This window comes from Coloeus monedula (assembly GCF_965178545.1).
Source record: "Coloeus monedula genome assembly, chromosome: 25".
NCBI classification, from domain to species: domain Eukaryota; kingdom Metazoa; phylum Chordata; class Aves; order Passeriformes; family Corvidae; genus Coloeus; species Coloeus monedula.
The window spans coordinates 274817-294315 of record NC_138805.1 but is presented as its reverse complement, the minus strand read 5'-3'; the positions used below and the strand labels follow the sequence as shown (position 1 = coordinate 294315).

At 46.2% G+C, this 19499-nt stretch overlaps 1 protein-coding gene across 1 annotated transcript in view; it reads left to right on the top strand.

The window, feature by feature from the left end:
• Positions 1–10839, top strand: part of BARX2 (BARX homeobox 2) — a gene marked incomplete at both ends in the record, with an annotated part of 32890 nt that extends 22051 nt beyond the window's left edge. Inside the window, 3 exons of the mRNA XM_082297066.1 lie at positions 6980–7277; positions 9731–9815; positions 10585–10839. Coding sequence (XP_082153192.1) covers positions 6980–7277; positions 9731–9815; positions 10585–10839 — 638 coding nt within the window. The remainder of the gene's footprint in view (positions 1–6979; positions 7278–9730; positions 9816–10584) is intronic.
• Positions 10840–19499: the final 8660 nt, after the last annotated feature.

Below are 19499 nucleotides of genomic sequence, written 5' to 3'. Positions count from 1 at the left end.
GAACTAGTTGATACAAAGGGTTTCTGACAAATTACCTGTCTCCACCTCTCTGGCCAAGCTTTGTTTCTAGGGGTGCTAGAAGCATCTAATTCCATACTTAGGTACCACCTCTAGGCTCCATTGCCTTGCTCAGGGACAGCTTAGGGAGGCTTTGTTGCTGTGGCTGGACTTCCAGCTCCGAAGGACCGTCTGTGCCGGTGTGTCCCGAGGGCTGCTCCATGCACATACACGGACTCACGGCTGGGAAGTGCCAAGCTGCCAGCACAGTGATCACAGCCTCATTAGCCCACCTCTTCCCAGGCCATAATTGGCTCAGGAGCAGTCATCCCCTGGCATGGCTCTGCTGCTTCCCATTCTGGTGACAGTGGAGGGATCTGTTCCCACCATGCTGCATGGCAGAAACATCACCCAGGTCCTTTTTTAAACTTGGGATTCAAGTGCTCATGACAGTGCTCCTGTGGGCCAAGCATCTTGGAAAGGCCTGGATCAAGGATGTCTGGGACACATGGAAATTCCCCTCAACCCTCTCCTAAGCACTTGTTCCTGAGAGGATATGAATTTTTCTGATACATGCACAGCCTGTTGCTGTTCTTCCCTTTCCTCTTGCCTTTATTTATGTCTGTCTCAGGGTGCTTGGTGGAGCACAGCACTGGTCTTGGGAAGAATCCAATGCCTTCTAATAACTTCTAATAGTTAATAAGGAAGAGTCTCCCATGTCTGGGGAACTTCTCAGTACCTAAGCCTGGTATAAATGGAGCAGAGAAGGTTTAAATCCGATGTCACCAAAAATAGATGGGGTAGGGTCTAACCTGAGTGCAAGAATTGCTTTCCTGCACTCAGTGGGGTTTCTAATAGACAAGAGGGGTGCTGCAGGTCCATGTGCTGCCTGAGGAAGCTCAGCAGAGGTACACAGCCCTTGCACAAGGGTCAGGTTTTGTCTCTGGTCAGCTTTTGGCAGCTCTGGCAACCATGAGGCAAAGTAGCCCATTCTGACTGAGGGGATGTCCTGTGTCCTGCAGCACACTGTGAGTACCTGGATGTTGTCTTTAAGCACTTGGCACTTTAAGCACTTGTTTAAAGCACTTGGCTCCTGGGCCACAGTGAGTTCCTGGATTGTACCAGGTCCCTGCTCAGCTCTGGATGCGGTGGTAAAGTCCAGCTGAGATCCATGGAATTGGTATGGTTGGAAAAGCTCTGCTTTTTGGGATCTGTGGTGGAAAAAGTCAATGTAATGCCCTCCCCACTAAACAAACTGTGTGTAGTTGAACTAAAATTCTCAACGTTTCCATGCTTCTTTTATTTTCCTTGCTCCACTCAGGGTTTGCTTATTCCTTTCAGTAGGCTGCCTCCTCCTTCAGCAAAATACAATTCTTTCCTAAATGAACTCAACTCCTTCTTGGTTCCCTTTGTTTTGACACTCAGGAGATGAGAGATTTATAGACCTTCCTGAGTCATAAATTCATTTTCTTTCATTATTTACCTTTCACTGCAGCCCATTCTGAGTGAGATTTCATTCTGCCTCTGAGCAGGGCTGTCCTGCCAAGAGGAGCTGATCCATAAATCTTTCCTTCCTCTTTCTTTCTTGCCTTCCAAAACAACATTTGGAAACTGAGTTTCCCTGGGAGGAAAACTGTTCTTCCATTGCCGGCAGTCAAACCGCGCAATTAATTAGTGCTTTCCCTTTTCCTTCTATTCTGTGTCTGCTGGGCTTGAAATTAAGCCAGGGAGGAGGGAAGGAGGGGGTAAATAAGGGGAAAAGATTTGTTTGAAGTATTTATTTTTAATTACAACTTCTGCAAGGTGATCTGGTGCAGTGGTGGTGTATCCACTGTGTCTTACGTTGTGGTCAGAAGAAGTTTAAAATAAGTTTCTTAGAAATGTCCCAGCAGATGAGTAGAGATGGCTTCAGGTTGGTCTTCTTGATGTAACATCTTCTTGGTCTTGCTGATGAAAACAAATGAGAAGAAAAATCTTTGGATGCATCAAATCATGATACATTTGTAGCAGAAATATTTGACATATAATTAGGAAACAGGAGTCCAGACTTCTCCCAGACCTGTGTGGCTTGAGTAAGCCAATTCATGCCAAGGTGGAGTGGGCAGTGCTTACTGCAGATCTGTTATTCACTGTACAGTGGCTGCCAACACTGATTTAAATAGCAAAGCAAAATGTTTTCAGATCATAGAAAATGCTCTGCAGATCCAGTATCGATTTTATTTTTAGCCCTTGGTTAGTTCTAGCAAGAGTGGCCAGATGTTTGCTTTCTGGGGTGGACAGAAATAAGAGCTTTCTTGCTGCTTGAGATTATTCAAATCCTTAGAAAAGATCTACAGGAAAAATTCTGTTGTTTAGGCAGCACTCCTTCAGTTGTGCATGGTATGAAATATGGAATTATGCTTCTCAAGCATTTGAGAAGTATTCAGCAGCAGAGTGAGGCCGAGACTACCCTAGGCTTTGATGTGATTAAGATTATTCTAGTAGATAAAACTGGGATTTTTCCGTAGAAAACCACATAGTAGGGGACCGCTGTCCCTGTGAAGAGCAGTGAGATCTCCTGAGTCCTAAACCACTGGTGATTTCACCATTGGAGTGTGGGTCCTCTTGACAGTTTTAGATGGAAATAGTAAAATGCCTTAGGTGTGTTTCTGGAGTAGAAAATTCCTCATTTCCTGGCTTATGTGGGCAGCTTTTGGGTTTTCATGTGCAAAAGAGCAGTGGTTCAGAAAAGGTGCTCACACATCAGCACAGGTGAGAACGCATTCAGTGGAACCATTGTGAAAGGCAGGAATGGAAAAGAAAGAGCTCTTCACTCCTGTTCATCCCAATCTGGGAGACAGTGCAAGTTCACAACAGTGCTGAGCAGACAAGAGCTGCTTGCCAACATTTAATTTGTTGAAGATCAGGAAATTATTCCATTATTACAATACCACGTCAGTCTAGGAGTACCTTTGAGCTCTGGGGAATGTGAAGTTTAGATCTTGCCTCAGATTTCGTGGTGTTTGGAAGGCAAGGCTTTATCAGGGTGAGAGCTGTACAGATGGTTTAAGGGGAGTCGTTAGCAGTGTACCTAGAGACAATGGACTGCTTCAGCTTCAGCTGCTTTGAACTTTGGGACAACTAGATCTAGAGCAGGACACTGAACTTGGGCTTTTTTCTCTGGGATCTGAAAGCTGACTTGTGCAATGCAGAGGTCAGTTATTTCTGGTTTGCTCTGCATGCAAGGGGCTGCTAAAGCACTGCCCCCTTTCTGACCTGTAGCTTTCCCCCCAAAATATCTGCAGCCTTGAACCCCATGCCTTTTCTAGATGCCATCCTTATTCCTTACTCCATGCCACAACCATCCTGTGTCCTCACCAAGCTGAGGGCACAAAGCTGAGCAGTCTTGTATAAGCTGCGCTGATCATGATGCTTTCATTACTTACGATGGTTTCTAAAAGCACTGTCACAACTGTTGGTGTCAAACCATAAGCAAAGGTTACTCTTACAAGCACAAATGATAAGCAAATACATGACACTTGGTGTCAACAGCCTCACAAATCTGTTCAGCACCTGGAGCTCGAATCAGCTTGGCAGTTGTGAACCACAACTTGTGCAGAAGCAGCACCGCGGTTTCAGAAGGGCTGTAAATAAATTTGTGTCCTGACGTGAGCACCAGAAATAAGCATGTGCTGAGCTTTTCTGACTGTTTGGTCAGGGCACAGCTGCTGGCTGCTGAACATTTTGGAAAATGTATCCCCTCATTCAGGTGCTCAGCACTTGAAAACACAGACCCAAACAACTCTGGTGTCATCTGCTTCTCTAATAACCACTGTTGTACCCTGCAAAAACAGCCAAGGCCTTGCTGCTGATCTGGGACAGCAGTTCCTTTAATCCTGATCTTACTTGACTGCAGATACAAAAATGCTGCTAGCAAGGATTTTCTTGCTATTTTCTAAGTCCTTGAGAGACTTTTCTCTCACAGAAGAAGTAGCAGAGTTCTGTAAACAACCAAGCCACCTGCAACCTTGGAAAGTCTTGTTTATAGTACAGTAGAAAAATATTTTGACAATGGATGTTTTAGGATTTTAGCCAATCACCCCAAGGGGTGGCTGATCCTTTGTCCAATTAGACAGTGAAGAAAAAAGTCTATAAAAGAGTTTGTAAAATAATTAAATAAATCAATCTTGCTGCTCAATTCCTGCCTGCTGGATCTTCTCTCCTCTCCTCCCTATGGCTGCAGGACACGGTGATATACCCTAGGGCCTAGGCCTGCAGTAATACTTGACTATTAGAAAAATAGCCTGAAGAGACTTTTCTCTGTTTGATGAAGGCAGATCTTAAGCTCTGGGACGATTGTAACCATCCTCCCCCCTGCCTTGAAACCGTCCCATGTGCTGCTGCCCTGCCATACAGCAAATATCCCTGGTTGCTCTGATATCAAATAACTTTGCTGACCTCCCTTGAAGAGAGTTCCCTGTAAAAATCCTTTCATCCAGAGGTTTCAGTCACTTGGAGTCTTGCAGGGGCTTCTGAGCTCTGGTGATGTATTATTCATGAGTAATTTTGTGCTTTATGGAGAGCCCTGCCGGAAATATCTGGAGGTACAAAAGTACTGATTAACCAGTGCTCTGGTGCCAAAAGCTACCCATGAGCGAGGGCAGGAATGGGCTATGGGATAAGGCTTGGAGGATGAACCTGTAGAGGAGCAGGAGCTCTGTTATGGGCAGGTTCGAACCAGGACCCCATAGCAGCGGGATAAGGGGAGAGAATAAGACTGGACCCACTCCTTTCTGGACTAAGCTTATGGACTAAGAACGGGTATCAGTTTTCAGTCTCCTCATGCAGAACAGGGTGGAACTGGGATCCAAGGAGCCTCTCGGAGCCTGAGTGACCAAGAGCAGTTGTGTACAGGGGCTGAGTCCCAGGACTGCTGCAAACGAAGACATCAACACATGAACTCATGGCTCACCCAGGAACACCTCTGATGGTGGAGGTGGCCTCAATGTTCCTGCATAGGACTCTAGAAATGGAGGGACCCTTCGAGGAGGCAAGAGGGGATGATTTTTGGACAAATTTGGCTGAAAGAGAAGAAATCATCTGTTCTACGGGTGGGTCAGCAAGTTTTTGTTATCCCACAGTGTCAGAAATTAACAGTGGTGGGTTGACAAGGAGGACATAGGTTGTGGGAGCAGCATCTGCTTTACCTTCTGTGTAGCTGGGTGGTGTCAGAGGGTGCATAAATACCAGCACAGATTTAGTGTGTAAAGCAAAGGACAGCACACTCTGTCCTAATTTATGATCTTTGAGCAGCCACTGAAGTTGTAAATCAAGGCAGAATTTCCACTGGGTTACTCGGTGGTGCTGTAGATCAGCAGAGTCTTCAGCTGGAAAAAATCCACAGAAAGGAAAGGTAGCTAAAGCTTGACACAAGCTAAAGGTTGGCTTGGCAATTCTGATCTCATCTCTCAAGTGCTTTCTTGGTGGTTTAAGTGGACAGCTTTACATTTAATGGCAATATTTTGATTTTTAGTGTTGCAGAGTTGTGGAGGAGAAAGCAAGACTGAAGCCCCGGTCTGCCTAAACCCCAGTCTGTAGTCACAGCTGTCCTTACATCCCAGTCTGTTGGGATTTGGGGTTTTGACAATAGTTTTCCAAGCTTGCTTTGTAAGTGGCTGGATTTTGTACGACTTGCTGTGGTTGAGGAGAGAAGCGACGATCAACAACCTTTGGAGTTCTTTGCTGTACCTTGGGCACCAGAGCTCACCTAGGGCCTGGTTCCTGTGATCCCAACCCTACACTTGGGGAGAGGGCTGAGGAATACAGGTCACCAGCAGGCCAGCCTGGCAACTCCTTTCTTCCACTGTGCAGTTACTCACCCCAACACACTCATTGAGGTCTAGAGATCATTATTTTCATTAGTGGTGATTCATGTGAAGGGTTTCTCAATCAGGCCTGCTGGTGTAATATGTTCCTTTCTACGGTACCGTTTATCTAAAGATCTCCGAATACTTTGTGTACATTAAATTTTAATCCATGTTTTACCACCAGTGATGTAGGCAAGAAGGATTGTTTCCATATTGCAAATGAGGTAAACTGAGGTACAGAGCAAGCAAGTGACTTGCCCAAGACTCTGCAGGCTGTGTATCTCATCTTACAGTGAGTTTACGTTTCTCGTATGTAGCTCAATTTCCCTGCCCAGACTTTAAAGGAACATTCGATTTCCTGGGGCTAAGGCTGAGCAGGAATTTGCTATAGCTGTAAACCAGAAGGCCTGATGTGAATCAGAACTTCCTCTAGTGTTTGGGAATATTTGGATTTGTCATCCCAGAACAGCCCTGACCTGAAAGGATTGGAGCAGAACTGGTTTGTTTTTAGGGCTGGTATCAACTGGTTGTGTAAGATGCAAAGTTCAGTCAGTGAAGAACTCTTGGGATCTATGCATCCTCATCTTCCTGCATGGTCAGCGGGATCAGTGTGAGCAATGGAGGATGAAAGTGGTTCTGATGCAGTGGCCTGTTAGGGGATGGGATGAATTGGACTGAACTGGACTCTGTTGTCTGTTACCTACAAGGAGAGGGGAGGTGACTGTCTCAAGTGAGCCCTGTCCTAGTTTCCCCAGGGAAACAAAGTTGGGAACAGAATGGGGATAGATTTCATCTTCTGCTTGGAGTCTAATCTCCTGCAGTAATTAGACAGATGATTTCAATGGTGTGTGCTATAATAGCTCCTAAAAATGGAGTGGAAAGGCTGTCCTTCCTTTTCCTGTCCTAGGGTTAGGGTTAGGGCCAGGGTCAGGGTTAGGGTTAGGGTTCCCCAGCCCAAGGGAAGCTGCGCAATTTGGGAGAAGGTAGCAGGTCCAAAGCGTGGAATATTCTGCCTTGTGGTCCTTTAACAAGCAAATGGCAGACCCAGGAGAGCTATTCCTGTCTCCCTGCTCTCCCCAGCTCAAACACATCAGCACTGACCTGACCTTCATCCACCTCTGCTTCCTCCCTGCCAGGGTCCCCTTCTCTTCGGGCGTATCCTCTCATCTCCGTCATCACCCGGCAGCCGCCCGTGGTGCCCCAGCTGCTCCCAGCTGCCGGCAGCTCCCGGGTGCTGCCAGCCCAGCCCTGCGTGAGGGTCACAGGCACAGAGGGTTCCCCCAGCGAGGCCCAGGGCAGCAGCGAGTCGGAGGCAGAGCAGCCCCCGCCACGCTCAAAGAAGCCGCGCCGGAGTAGAACCATCTTCACCGAGATCCAGCTCATGGGCCTGGAGAAGAAGTTCCAGAAGCAGAAGTACCTCTCCACCCCTGACAGGTAGGTGGGTTGCTCACACCAGGAATAGGGATGAGCAAAAGGGCTGCTCCAGCCCTGCTCAGCTGTTCCACACTGAACGTTCCCTGGCTGGGGGGTGCTGCCTATGGCTCCACCGAGGTGCCTCTACCATTGGCCGCGGCCATGGGCAGGTAACCAGATGCAGTTTCAAGGCTTCTTTTCCTGGGATCAAAGGTGACACAAATAGGTCATATCAATGGAAATGCCAGATGATGATACACGTGCCTGGGAGCAGGTCTCCAGGCTCAGAGATCTTCTCAGAGCAGAAGGATCTCTGCCTTTCCCATTCCTGCTGCACACTTGAAAAAAGACAGAGCCTGTCTCCCCCGGGATCTGCTGGTGGATGGCTGTGTGTCCATGGCTGCTGTGTGTCCATGCTATCTTCAGCTGGCTCCTGAGCTGGGTTTTGTCCAGCACCTTGGGCAGCAATGCAGTGGGAAGGTGGTGGCCTGTCCGTCAGCTTGGAAAGCAGAGCCTGGGGTTGAAAGCTGCCTTACAAAGGCACAGGCAAGTTCTTAGGCACTACTTGGTACTCCATGGGCAAACCAAACTAAGGGAGGCTTTAGCTTTTTTAAGGGCTTTGAATCCTACTCTGCAAATTTAAATTGTAGAAAAATGATCCATCCAATTCCTAGGAAGTTTGTAAACCTGGAGAAGGTTTGAAACGTATCAGTCCCTGCACTCCACAGAGGGCAGGGTCCCAATATTTAAATTGATTTTGAAGACGGCATTTTCTGCTCCTACTGCCTGTCACCAAATTGCAGCAAGACCAAATTTCCTGGCCATGGCCAGCCTGTCTCATGAGTTTCGGAGCTCCTGCTGTGCCTGCACTGACTCCTCACAGCTTCACATCACCAGATGGTTGACACTTTGCTGAAGCACTCAAGGCTGGTAATTAACAATCTCATATGACTGTTCCTTGGCTTCATTGGGGCCGATGAGCAATCCCTGCCCATGTACCACTTCCCCTGTGTTTGTTTCCTTGGGTTTCCAGGCAGTGCTGGTTGCACTGAAGTGTGTGGCAAGAGATGGCAGCTGGGTGCAGGTAATCCAGGTGTTACCGGACATGTGCACTGAGGCACGAAGGGTTGGCTAAGCTGGTGCTTCTCTCTGCCAGCTCATGGCTGGAAATGTGGTGGCAAAGCAGTGGACTGTGGTCTGTGTTCACTCCTGCAGCTTTTGGCCTGGATAGGAGATTGTACCCCTGGGAGGGCACCTGAAGGCCCTGGTTTATCCATGGTGAGGGAGTGCAGGACATCAGGGTAATGACTCTGACATGTTCTACTCTCAGCAGTAATGGTGTCTTAAATCAATGGCTTCAGATGTGAGGTAGTGGCATAACAAGCCTGCAGGTCCAGAGTGAATCCAGAACTGGGGAGAAGCATGAATCCTTGAGTGTGAGGTGGAGCCCAGAGAGCTGGTGTGGAGTATGTGGGTGTTTACAAATGTAATGGGTGCCCAAGGAGCCCAGGTGTTACCAAGGTTTTATTATGAAAAACTTGGCCGACAAACGTGTTCCCCCATCCAAAGGCAAGGAGATACTTGCCAAAAAGACAGAGAATCCAGAACACTGGAATGTGGCTCTGAGTTGGAGCTGTCCCACCTGCAGGACTTGCATGACTCTGAGGGGCACTTTCCCAGCATGGCTGAGGATTTCCAACTCCATCCCTTGTGCAACTCCATTGCAAAACTGCCAGATGCATGGTGCTATCACCTGTGGGGAAGGATCAGGAGCTACTCTGAGCCGCATTTGCTTCATATCCTGGGCTTTAATACAGAAATAATGAATGGGTTCACATGAACTTGCATGGGTTGGAGATTTGTAGAGGATGAATCAGGGCTGTCTGCTACATATACCCTGCAGCTAAACATGCAAAGAATAAATTCACTTAGAAGCCTAAATTGCCTAAATAGCAGAATGTATATGAAATTAATAGATTTAGACATACTACTACTCCATGAAAAATGAGCGAGTACCATGATCCCCATTCTGAAGGTAGTGAGGAAGAAATATGATACAAAGAGTAGCACTTTCAAAGGCAGGCTGATGCTGGGTGTCTGTTCCTACGTGTTTTCTTCAGACACCAGAGACCTGTTTTCCACGTACGTGTTGTACTAGTAGCACCTAACTCATGCACAAACATGGAGTATCAGCAGTGGGAGTGCAGCAGGTTCATGTTTCCAAGAGGGCAGAGAAACCCTGCCACTTCTAGGAGGAGAAAAGATAATAGAGAGCTTGCAAACACCTGCATCTTCCATAGGAGCATCTTTGCATCCTAAATTCATGGGTTTTACCACTTTTGTGTGACTGTTCTCAAAACAACTGATCACAGAGACACTGCTGAATGCTCTTACAGTGTTGGACTGCCTGGACCTGGCACCTGAGCTCCTCTTGGCTTCTGTAAACCTATTTTGTTATCTGGTTTGTCTCCCAGGCTTGACTTAGCCCAATCCTTGGGGCTGACTCAGCTCCAGGTGAAGACGTGGTACCAGAACCGCAGGATGAAGTGGAAGAAAATGGTGAGTGGGTCCTTGTAATTTCTCCATGGCTCTTAAAAACTGATTGCAAAGAACAGATTTGGAAGCTGAACACAGTGGAGTGACTTGTGTCTATTTATACCAAAATTTGTTTTATTCCTGATCACTTCTCACAGAGATGGTCTCTTTTTTTAAAGTGTTCATACTGCAGCATATGTGGTGGGCTAGAGGGGATCAAAGGCAGTAGGAGGAGAACAAAGCAAAGGGGTGAAAGAAATGAGAATAGAACTGAGAGAAGAACCAAAATATCTCCTTCTGCATTTTTGGCATTTGTGTGATCTCAGTGCTTCTGGGATTGGTTTGATGCACAGACAAAAAAGACTGTGTTGCTTTATGGAAACAGAGCAGTTTTGAGTGCTGATATCATTAATTTTTGCTTCTCATATCTTCCTTTCACCTTTCACTTATTCTCATCTTCATGGTCCTTTTCCAGTTAAAATGCTTTTTATAAAGGACAACCACCCAGTAAATGCTGGGGGGAACATGATGATGTGACATTATCTAGTGGAGGTGCCCATGTTTTCTGACCTGGGAGAGGGGATGCAGTTCCAGGCTGTTCCTTTGGTGTATGTGGCACCTTCAGAAGTTACTGTCACTTCAAACAAAGTTGGTATTGGCTTGGATACAGATCCTTGGCTGGAGTGTCTTGTTGCTGCAGGGATGGTATGAAGAGAGAGGGAATTAGACACAGGAACAGGATGCCTGAGACCAGCAGAGTTCAGGATCCTGACGGGTCATCTCTTTGCTCCAGGTGTTGAAGGGTGGACAGGAAGCTCCAACGAAGCCCAAAGGCCGTCCAAAGAAAAACTCCATTCCCACCTCAGAGGAGATCGAAGCAGAGGAGAAAATGAACAGCCAGGCTCAGAGTCAGGAGCTGGAGGGATCTCAAGCGTCCGAGGAGCCAAAACTGACAGAGGAGAAGCCAGACGAAGTCCCGCTGGAGACAGAGAAGTCTCCAGAACATCTACCAGAGCCTTCCTCAGAGGAGACTACACCATTAAGTTAAAAGGGAGAGAAAGGAGAGGAAAAGAAAAGCAAAAAAAAAAGATAAAAGAGAAAAACCAAAACCAAATATATATATGTATATATATATTTAAATATGTATGTAATGGTGTGTGTGTACGTATATATATATATATATATCTATCTATATATATATATATATGTAGACCTTGTGTATAAGTCTAAAGATTGGTCACTTTGTGCCTTTGGGACTCAGCCATCACGGGCCAGGTGGAACAAAGACACCCTGAGGGAGTGGTGCCAGCCTGTTCCTCTGGTGGGTGCCTGAGCCTTCCTGCAGAGAGGGCCAGGGTCGGGATGTGTTTCCAGGGAAAACCACACCTAGAACTCCAAGACAGCTCCTTGAGAAGCCCAGGGCTCTCCCAGGCAGTGGGAGGCAGGTGTGTGGCTGTGGTGGAGGATCAGTGTGTTCCCTTGGCTTTAGCCTTGCCCTGTGTGGTGCCAGTGGACGAAGAGCTTGGCCTGGGCTCAGATCAGGGACAGGAATGGGAGCTCTGACAGCACCATTTCCTCTTGTAACCAGCACTTCATTCTGTTCGGGATGGGCCCGACTTCAACCATTTTAGGAAACGGTTCAGACCCCCAGGTTTGCTTTGGCCCAGGTAAGATCAAAGCTTCTGAAGGGAGATCCATACCTGGGTCAGCTCCAATTGCCTCTCCTCGGGTTGTTTGGGTGCCATGTCTGAATTTGCAGTGGTCTGGGATAAAACTTGGAATAAGATGAGCATTTGGATATAAGTCTGCTCCAAAAGCTTTGGGATGCTTGGATCTGGGACTTTTTCTTTGGGCCCACTTCTAATTTTTGTAGGGATTTTTTAAATGAACCATTAAATGTTTTCAGGGTTTGGGGGAAATGATGGATTTCCAAAGTTGCTGCAGGAAGTTGGCATTTGTTTAAGATGTGTGCCAAGAAAAGATGGGCATCATGTTTCATAGAGTCTTGTTAAGGGTGCATTTTGCCCAAAGGCTGCAAGAGATGTATTAAGATAACCTTTATTTTTTAATTAAAAATAAAATGTATAAATCAAACAGTTGTTGCTGTTGTTTCTCTTCCAGAGATTCTCATTTCAGAACATCAGGCAGGGGCTTTTCTGGAATGGGTTTTTCTATTCCAACAAAATCTGGAGAAAATGGAAGTCATCAGATTTTCCTTAACATCACTGCACAACAGGCTCTGTGTAAACTATTTGTAGCACTTGCTAAGGGAGGTGAGGGTGTTGTAAATGCCACCTTGTCACTGGGTGAATGTGTCAGAAGGAGGGCACTATTTTCTGTCACCTCCTCCAGTTTTGGACACACATTTATTGGCTCTTTGTGGGTCTGTGAGGATGATTTCGGAATATCCCCCTTTTGGGGTGGCAAGGATTCACATGCAGTGTTGAGTGGGGAAAAAGGGATTCTTTTTCCCCCAGTTTCTTGCTCAGTGGTGTTTGCAAGTGTCTGATTCCAGCTCTGCATTAGCTCTGTGTTGCATCAGGTAACTTAAAATAGGCATTTGGTAAAAGATTTGTGCAGTTTATTTTCATGGATGAGTGTCCCAGCCTGGCAAGACTCTTTTCCACGGCTGCAATGCATCAAACCCTTCCTATTGTTTGTTCTCCATCCTGTCAGTGACTGAAGATGTGCCTTGAAACTTGAAAATGGCTTTCAGAAAGGCAAAAATAAACAAGTCATATAAGCCACAGTGATGTTTGTGGGACATCCTGTCCTAGAGCAGTGCTAATGTTATAAAAGGTGGGTAACTCCTCAAGAAATGAATCTGTATAGTCCTGCCTGGAGACTAATTTTTGAAATGGCTTAACAGAGAAATGCTCTCCAGGTAATCCTCTCTGTGCTACTCTCCGTGTGTATTTACAGTGTGGGAGACAAAGATTACAGCTTCATGTGGGGAAACTCTAGCTTTAGCCAAGCCAGGGTGGGACATGCTCCACTCCCTCTGTGTGTCCGACACACAAGAATCAACTTGGAAAAGGCAGCCACTGGTTTAAGTGCATCCACAGGATTGCACCTAAACCTAAACCAAATCTGCCAGAACTGGGCAACACTCATTTGCAATGAACTTGGAAACTACCAGGTATCTGCTACCTTTTAGCTCCTTTTTTCTGTGTCACAGTGAGCTAGAAATGGGATGAAACATTTCCCTCTTGCCTGTTGTGTTAGAAACACAGGTTGTGAGCTGCAAAGTGTTTTCTCTGCCATTAAATGCATCAAAATTTAGTTGTCTTTGAACATTTTTCTTTCCCCAGAGCCCTGACATGCTCGTGACACAGCCGCAGTGAGAGGCAAAGGTGCTGAGGCAGGATTTTGCTGCTTGTCTGGAGCTATGAAACAATGTCTGAGTTGTTGCACATTCTTTATCTGTGGATGTCGGGTTTTTTTCCTCTTCTTTCCAGAATTGTGCTGTAGTTCAACCATATCTATTGGACTAGAAATGACATTTAATTTAAAAAGGCCTATGGCCTGTTTATGCAGGAATTAGATTAGATGATCTATGAAATCTGTAATCAGCCTCTATTGTTCTTGGATAGTGGCATCAGCACTCTTATCTGCACAGAAGATGTTTCCACAAGCCTTAAGTGCTGCAGTACTCAGGGAGAGTGAAGAGAGCAATTGACTGGAAATCATTTGTCCAATAATGAGTTTCACCATCAGGTTGCAAAAAAACTCTGCAAGTTTCTACTTAGTTGATTTGTAAGCCTGAACAACTGATTAAATCAAATTCTGTGTGCAGATCATTCTAGAAACGAAAAGCTGACTGCCAGGGAAGGCATCAAAGATATTTCAACTTGTCTGAGTCAAAGTGAAATATTTTGTAATGAATCTGTTCTCTTCCAGGCCAGGCTGGACGGGGCTTGGAGCAGCCTGGGACAGGGGAAGGTGTCCCTGCTCGTGGCAGGGGTGGCACTGGATGAGCTCTAGGGTCCCTTCCAACCCAAACCATCCTGGGACTTTTTAATTGAAAAAAAAACCCCAGGCAATCAGAGATGTACTGTGAGCACAGCATTTGGAAACTTCAGTATTTTCTTCAACCAAAAGGTTTTTCATAAAATGGACAATGGAAATGCATTTACTGGGTTTTTTTGCACTTGGTACCCAGAGGATTTGTCCAGCTTGAGGAATTCTGATAGATTTACATAACAGGGTGGGGAAAGAAAAGTAGAAACAGGAAAAAATAACCCTTTCTTGCCCTGAGATAGGAAGTGGTGTGTGGTGTTTCTTTGCTGTCCTAGGAAATAGATAAATATCAGAATAAAAAATTTCCAAAAATTTTAATGAGAGGTTTCGAAGTCCCAAGGAAAGCAATGCTGGCCATTTTCCAACAAAGGGTAAAGTAAGTTTTATGAAATGACATTTCCCACTTCCCAGATGCAAATAATTGCTTCTGACTCAGCCCCACTTTACAGTGGGAACAGTTCCAGTGATTTTTAAATTTTTTTCCCTTGTTAATCCCATTCTAATCACTTATGAGTCAATCTGGGTAAAAATGCAATTCTCTTACTGTCTGGGCTAGTTTTTAATGAGTCCATAAGACACTGAAGATGTTTTTGTTCCTCTTTTGGCTGAGGAGCAATCTTAACGTCTTATTTTTCAACGTGATTATTTAAGTGCCGAATCAGCTCTCAAGATGCTCTCTGCTGCTGCTGCTTTACTGAATGACTTTCACTGGTAATCTCCTGAGTGATCATGGAAAGCACATTCAGAATGTGTGATTGGATGGAGGGAAAACAGCAGGGAAGAAACGGGGAAATAATGGAATTACTTGTTGGCCAAATCCTTTCATTCTTGTTGTCTGTTGCATGCTATGTCTGCAAATGGAGTAAAATTACAAATTCTAGAAGGACTAAACATAGGGATCCCAGCTACTCTTGGGAGGCAAGGGCTCCTTTTCCTCTTGCTTTAAGGTTTTTCCTGCTTTGGGCTTATTTTTGGTCTGGTCACTGAAATGCCAAGAACTGAGTGACTCTTCCACTGCTCTTGGGCTGAGCTGAGTTGAGTTTGAAGGCTGGGTTGGGATTTAGCCCTTAACAGGGGCTGTGGGCTGAAAGTTGTGTTTGCCTTGTGCTCCTAAGACCCAGAAGAACAGCACAAGCCTGACTTCTGGCACCTGGGGCGCTGCTGCCTGAGGAAATCTGCACAAACAGTCCCATCCTCACCCCAGTGACAGCCAAGGGCTGCCTGTGGGCCTTTGGGCTGGTCCTGGAGATGGTTTCATTCCTTTAAAAGCCTCTTGACTGTTGTGCCTCCCAGGATCTGCTGTCCCAGGACTGCTGGTTGCTCATCCCAGCAATCTGGCCGGAGACAAGAGCCTTTGGGATTGAGCCCTGATGATGTTCAGGGGTATTTGGCTCCCAGTCCTGACAGAAGGGAACAAGCCCTGATGTCGAAATCCCAACTCCCCTACAGGGATGGGAAGTGCTCATATCCGGAGTTCTGGCTGGGACCCACCTTTTATTGTACCCACTGCTGAGATAATTTTGCAAAGCACTGAGCTCATCCTGCAGGATGGTTCCCCCAGGTCCCAGCAAGGATGAATAAAGAAAAAAAAATAGTCTTTATTCATTTAACTTCAGGCCAGTACAAAGAAATTTGGTGTTTTTCAGTTTTCCCCCTCTCAATCATCTTTTCTCAGCAGCAAAATGGAAAAAGTACAAAAGAATGGACTGAAAAGGAGAGAAGAAGGAACTGAAAGAAAAAACAAAGGGGAAGAGCTTAACTGCATCAACCTACATGGAAAATAAAAACCAGAAAGAAAAATAATCATGGTGAAAAGTCAACCTCTTTTTTTTTTTTTTTTTTTTTTTTTTTGACAGATGAAGCTCTAGTTCTGTAAAGAGGTAAAGAGGTATTTTTCTGTGATTTAGCTCTATGTACAAGGATGATGAATGACTGGTTTTTCATAAGTTTCCTTTTATGCAGTATAAATTAAAATATATCTGGGTAAAGAACAGTTCTTGGATTAGACTTAAGCTACGATACAGGATTTGGGCCCAAATCTTGACAAAGGCAGAGGTTTGGCGAAGTCTAGATCCTGTAGAATCTTAGATGTTGGGCATGACTATCCCAGCCTCACTCCTCTTTCTTCCCAGGGTCTGGTACTGCCAGGTAGGATTTATCAGGTTTTATTGTAAACTGAAGAATAGGTGGTTTGGGGGCATCAATCTTTGGAGCACAGTAGCTTTCCATTATTGTATTGTAGCTGCAATTTAAATCTCTTAAATTAGTGATATTTGGTTTAAATTACAGTCTATAAACAGGCTAAAAAAACCCCCAACTTGTCCCTTGTCTTGTGTCTAGGAATCCACAACTGGGTACAAGCCATCGACCTTGAAGTCCTGGACTTAAAGTTCATGAGGGTGATTTTCAATGCAGGGATTTGAACCCTAAAATCTAAATATATTTTTCCCTGGCAGAAATAGATCAAGTCTGGTTGTTGCTTTTGTTTAAACCAGACACCCTGTGGTTTCTAGGCTTTCCCCACTAATTCCAGTCCCCTCCTGTATTATAAACCCCATAGTGTCCCAATGCAGTGGAATTATAGTCACTGCTCAAAAGGAAGCCTCTGGATCTGCTGGGATCCATGGGTAAAACGATCCTGTCCCCAAGGGAGAGTTGTGGACAGCTGCCAATGCACAGGGAACCCTCTGCAGGCTGCTCTGCCAGGTCCCTTCACTGCTGGAAACACTGGAGCTCCTGTTTTGTCAAACGAGAGTAATAGAAAGTGTTACTCACTAGGAGAAGTTCTGAAATCATAGGCAGCCTGCCTCCTGCACGCAGGTGGGAGCGGGGACTTTCCCTCCAGAGATTACCAAAGAACAAATCTATCAAGGAGAAATTTCAGGAGCCAAAATTTCCTGGGGAAGAAGGTGGTGGAGGCTGCTGAGTGCTAACAAAAGCAGAGGAAGTGATGGTACCCCTTGGGCAAATGCTTCTAATATTTGCATAAACCAAAGGAACCAAACCCTCGTAGAGAAAACAACAGTGAAATATTTCAGGCCTTCTATGCTTCCCAATGGACCATTAATGTCCTTCCCAAGCAGGAGTCAGCCTTGTCAGGTGGAGAAGGTTCCAATTTCCTGGACCCTTCAGACTTCACCCTTCTCACCACACCCAAAGCCAGCTCTCACTTAGGCCAAAGCAAAACCTTCATTAGCTGCAATACCCAGTTCTGATGCTGATCCTTGCAGACCACGATGAGTTCAGGTGGGTTTGGTGAGGACAAAGAGTACAAGGGACCCTGAAGCCCAGCAAGGTGTCACAGAGGCTGCTGCAGAAAAGGAATTAAGTGAAAGCAGGTCTGAGAACTGTCTGAAATCAGTCAGGTCCTGCTATTTATGCTGGAAGGAACTCACTGTGAGAAAGCTTTCAGCAGCATTCCTTCCTGTCCCATCTTGGGTGGCTGTTCCAGCAGTGTCACCTTGTCATTACAATGCCATGGTAGTACTCTTAGCTACGCTTACTCTTATAAAAGTAATGAGAAAAAAGAGAAGTAAACTGTCATGAAAACAGCAGGGCTCCCTCCTTGAGGCTGCTGGATACAAACCCTGCAGATTAGTGTGGCTTTCAAGAACTTTTTAGTAAGCCAACATTGAGGGTGGGGGGTTATTTGTAAAGCCAGATCACACAGCTCCCTGTGGCACTTTCCTGGTGCCTCTGGAAAATTCAGATTCTCCTATAGATCTGGTAGCTCAATGAGGAGCAAACAAGCTGAAAGTGGTGGATTGAAAGTGGTGGATTGAAAGTGATAAATTCACAAGTAGGTCACAGGCTGGGAGTTCTTGCTCACCGTGATTCTGCTGAGAGATGGTGGCACCAGATCAGTGAGGAGACACTTCTCCATCATCCATCCCTGTCCTTGGCATGTCAGTGCAGGCACAAGCCTTGGTGCCCTGGGTCCAAGGTCCTGCCAGGAGGGATGGGAACTTCCCTCTTCTTATGGACCTTTGGATAGCCCTTAATTCTGTCTCTCTTCCCACCCTTCCTACCTTGGACACTTCCTGATCAATGTTGTTCCCACAGGAGGTCCTTTGGCAGCTGGGGAATTGCACCTCCTGGGATTCCCAGAGCTGTGACCCACCAGTGCTGCCAGGTTTAGAGCAGCAGACACCCGAGTGTGATCCCAAACCACAGGCTGCCACACCAGGGCTGGTTTCCACATCCAGAGCAATTGCTCTCTTCTTCCTGTGCTGTGCCCATCCCTGGGTTGGTGTGGGAGGATCAGGAAGCATGCCTTCGGTCTCAGAGGATTGATCCCTGCCAAACAAGGGATGCAGAGCATCAGCTCTCTGCAAACCTCAGCGAGAACAAAGCTCTGGAGTCCGGGCCACCTCAGGAGGGACAGCAGCTTTCTGTGCTGGGATTTGCACACAGAAGCTGCTTCATGGTGAAAATTAACAGCAGCTAACCCATAACGTCACCTGCTCCTCCACATGGAGGTATTTTTATTATTTGGGTGGGGAGCATGACTCAGAGAAACTATTTCCTCTCCTGTCCACGATTTTCATTACTGGAAAGACAATGGCATTTTCCCCCCTGTGTTTCATTTTGTGTTATTTAGGATAATGATGCTGATAATAATCCCTGATAATGGGATTAGAAGACCAGACTGGGAGTTACCTGCCTTATTCTCCGTGTGCCTCAGCGAATATTTACCCCGGAGGTAATAATTAGATCTGTTGCTGCAGTGAAAAGTCACCGTCTTGCGCAGTGAGATGAAGATGTCAGAGAGCAGAGGATGGCTTGGCGTTTGTTCCAAGCTCTTGTCAGGAGAGAGGGAACAGCTCATTTTTGAAGCATCAGCCAGTCCTTTACCTGTTAAATCTGAGGTTCATTGTTCCCCTTCCCCAGGCCCTGCCCCTCTCCTTGCGCCATGTTACCACCCTGGGATAAGCAAAAGCCCCTGAACTTTATCCTCCCCTTGACAGGAACTGATTAGAAGCTGTAGAAGAGTCCCTGCGCCCTTTCCCAAGGAATGCTCAGCTCCCTGGCTCCCAGCCCTGGGCTGGATCAAGCCAAGCGTGCTGACCTTTAGGGCACAGCATGGAGCCCATCTGCTCCAGCAGCAATTTGGGAGCCCGAGGCAGCAGAGTGAGATTTTCGTGATTTATTCAGCATTCTACACACCTCATGTGGGACATGGGCCCAGGACAAGAGCCAAGATAAGGTTTCAAAGTCTGAATTTGAGACATTTTGGAAGAAAAGCTGATTTTGAAGCAGCAGACAATGCTCCCTCTGAAGGTGCCAAGCTCCTTGGAGCGTGTCACACACTTCTCCCTTAGCCTTGGTCCCCCAAAATCAGGAGTTACTGCACATCCAGCCCCTTGCCTGCAGAGGCAGGATGGTTTTCCTCCTTTCAGAAACCCAACGCTTTCTACATTTTAGCTCTTTTTCAAGATCTGCTCTTAGCAAAGAAACTGAGCTCTAGTTGTGCACAATAAATCTGGAGCAGGTGAACAGGGGAGTGTTGCCAAACCATTGATGCTCCCTGAGTGCTTCCCAGAGCCGGGTGTCCTCCTCCTTGGATCGTATTTGGATCAGTTTCATTTCCTGCTTGTTCTTCCTTGCAGCAAACATTGATTCAACTCAGTGTAGTTACAGCAACAGCAGAGCAGGAAATGAATGGATGCTTGTGAAACAGAACACAAA